The 2333-nt window shown below is 42.8% G+C and overlaps 2 protein-coding genes across 2 annotated transcripts; both read left to right on the top strand.

Moving 5' to 3' along the window:
- The first annotated feature begins 365 nt into the window (after window positions 1-365).
- On the top strand, window positions 366-1004 carry LOC139868750 (uncharacterized). Its single transcript, XM_071857091.1, has one exon. The coding sequence runs from the start codon at window positions 366-368 to the stop codon at window positions 1002-1004; it is 639 nt and encodes a 212-aa protein (XP_071713192.1).
- A 582-nt stretch (window positions 1005-1586) lies between these two features.
- LOC139868749 (uncharacterized) lies at window positions 1587-2012 on the top strand. Its single transcript, XM_071857089.1, has one exon. The coding sequence runs from the start codon at window positions 1587-1589 to the stop codon at window positions 2010-2012; it is 426 nt and encodes a 141-aa protein (XP_071713190.1).
- Window positions 2013-2333: the final 321 nt, after the last annotated feature.

The raw sequence follows: 2333 nt of genomic DNA, 5'->3' as shown, positions 1-2333 counted from the left end.
ATGATTGATTACGATAAACTAATGAACTCACCAACCTTTTGGTTGACACTTGAAAGCATGTTTATTCTCAGGTATTAAAGAAATCTTCCGCTGTGCATTTGCTCATTTTAGAGATATTACTTGGAGTCATTCATGGAATATTTCAAAAGACGTTGCATTCAAGTCGCTGAGTTCAATAAAGATTATTATTTAGTAAATGACAGATTAGGTCATTTATAGTTAGGATATTATGAAGTGGTATGCATACCTGTCAACTTTCGATGTAATGAAAGGTTGTCTTTTGAAAACGAATGCAATGTTTGTAAAATGTATCATATAGAGGTCAAAACCTCGCAATGTAACCATATGTTATTGCATTCGTCCTTATGGATTGGGACGGGTCGCTTCATGCTATCCGGTTGAAGTTTGCCACCTCAAACAACGAGGCCGAGTACGAAGCACTAATAGCCGGATTATGCTTGGTAAAAAGTATAGATGTACGACAACTTACAGCTTATGTCGACTCACAACTAGAAGTAAGCCAGTTAAACGGAAGCTTTGAAGCAAGCGATACATCGATGCAAAAATACCTAGAGCTTACGAAAGCACTAACCAACACCTTCGCAATATTTGAAATAAAGCAAATACCCCGTAACCGTAATAAGAAAGCAGATGCTTTGAGCAAGCTTGCCTCTCTGCTCTACGACCACTTCACCAAAAAGGTTATGGTTGAAGTACTGGAAAGAAAGCCAATCGAAGAGGATACTCTCATGGCAACAACCACGACGGAGGAAGAGTGTTTGATGACACCTTTCATAAAATACCTTGCTGATGGTACCCTCCCGGAGGACAAACTACAAGCCTGCAGGATACAAATGCGGGCACCAATGTACAATTTTAAAGGTGGCATCCTGTATAGGAAATCATTCACAGAGCCTTACTTAAGATGCGTTGGCCCAACGCAGGCCAAAGAGATCATACAAGAAATGCACGAAGGGGCCTGCTCTACACATTCCGGCTACTGAACGATAGTTAGCAGGATCAAGAGAATGGGTTACTTCTGGCCACACATGTACTGGGACAAATATGACCTGATCGTAAACTGTGAGGCATGTCAAATACACGCTCCCGTCAACAGATCCCCATGCCGTAACATGATTCCTATACATGACGCTTGGCCGTTCTGCAAATGGTGGATCGACATTGTCGGCCCATTCCCAAGAGGTGTCGAAAACGTCAAATTCCTAGTAGTCGCAATCGACTACTTTATAAAATGGGTCGAGGCAAAACTGTTAAGCACGATCACGGGACGAAAAATCTTAACCTTTGTATAGGAGGATATTGTCTGTCATTTCGGTTTACCTCAGGAGATAGTCAGTGAAAACGGCACATAGTTTGCACACAATCCATTTAAGGACTGGTGTACAGACATGGACATTCAACAGTCATTTACTTCTGTGGCCTACCCACAGGCCAACGGACAAGTCAAGGTCACTAACAGAGACATCGTTGCCGGGATAAAAGCAAGACTAGGTAAACACCGGTAAGGATGGGTGGACGAGCTCCAACATGTACTATGGGCACACCAGACAACACCAAAAGATAGTATGAATGAAACACCTTTCGGCTTGGTGTACGGCACCAAAGCGGTTATCCCAGCTGAAGTGCTTGTCTCAACCAACCGAATAACAGCATTCGATGAACAACAAAACGATGAAGCATTACAAAAAAACTTGGATGCTCTAGAAGAACGACGGACGATAGCACATATCCGGCAAGTCGAAAAGAAGCAAAAAATCCCAAACCACTATGACAAAAAAGTCAAGCCACTGGACTTTCAGTTAAACGACTTGGTGTTACGTAGCAACAAGGCCAGTCGACAGCAAGATGTCGGAAAACTGGGCCCAAGGTGGGAGGGACCTTACAGGGTTATCGGCATAACTAATTATAGTGCATACCACCTGGAGACACCTGACGGAGTTCCGATACAACACCCTTGGCACGCCTTTCATTTGAAGAAATACCATGTGTAACTTGTCTGCGGCCGGGAGGACTGATCACCCACTCGGATGGTAGAAATGCAAAACACTTATGTACTCAAATCATTTCTATGTATAAGTCATCAATAAAGTTTCATTTTATATACTTATGCACTGTAACGACTCTGAATATGTCACATGTAAAATCAAAAGTCTTTTGGCATATTTCAAACCTACCGCCAGAAGAAATGCTTTCTAGCTTTCGTTGGTAGGAGGACACCCCTTGAAGAACCTTCTCGGATAACAAGGGTGTCCGGCCATATCATTGATGGTCCGGTTCTACCGTATAAACAACTCGACCATACTCACGCGTAG

This window comes from Rutidosis leptorrhynchoides, chromosome 9 (assembly GCF_046630445.1).
Source record: "Rutidosis leptorrhynchoides isolate AG116_Rl617_1_P2 chromosome 9, CSIRO_AGI_Rlap_v1, whole genome shotgun sequence".
NCBI classification, from domain to species: Eukaryota; Viridiplantae; Streptophyta; class Magnoliopsida; order Asterales; family Asteraceae; genus Rutidosis; species Rutidosis leptorrhynchoides.
The sequence above is the reverse complement of the archived record's forward strand: the minus strand, read 5'-3'. Positions and strand labels throughout refer to the sequence as shown.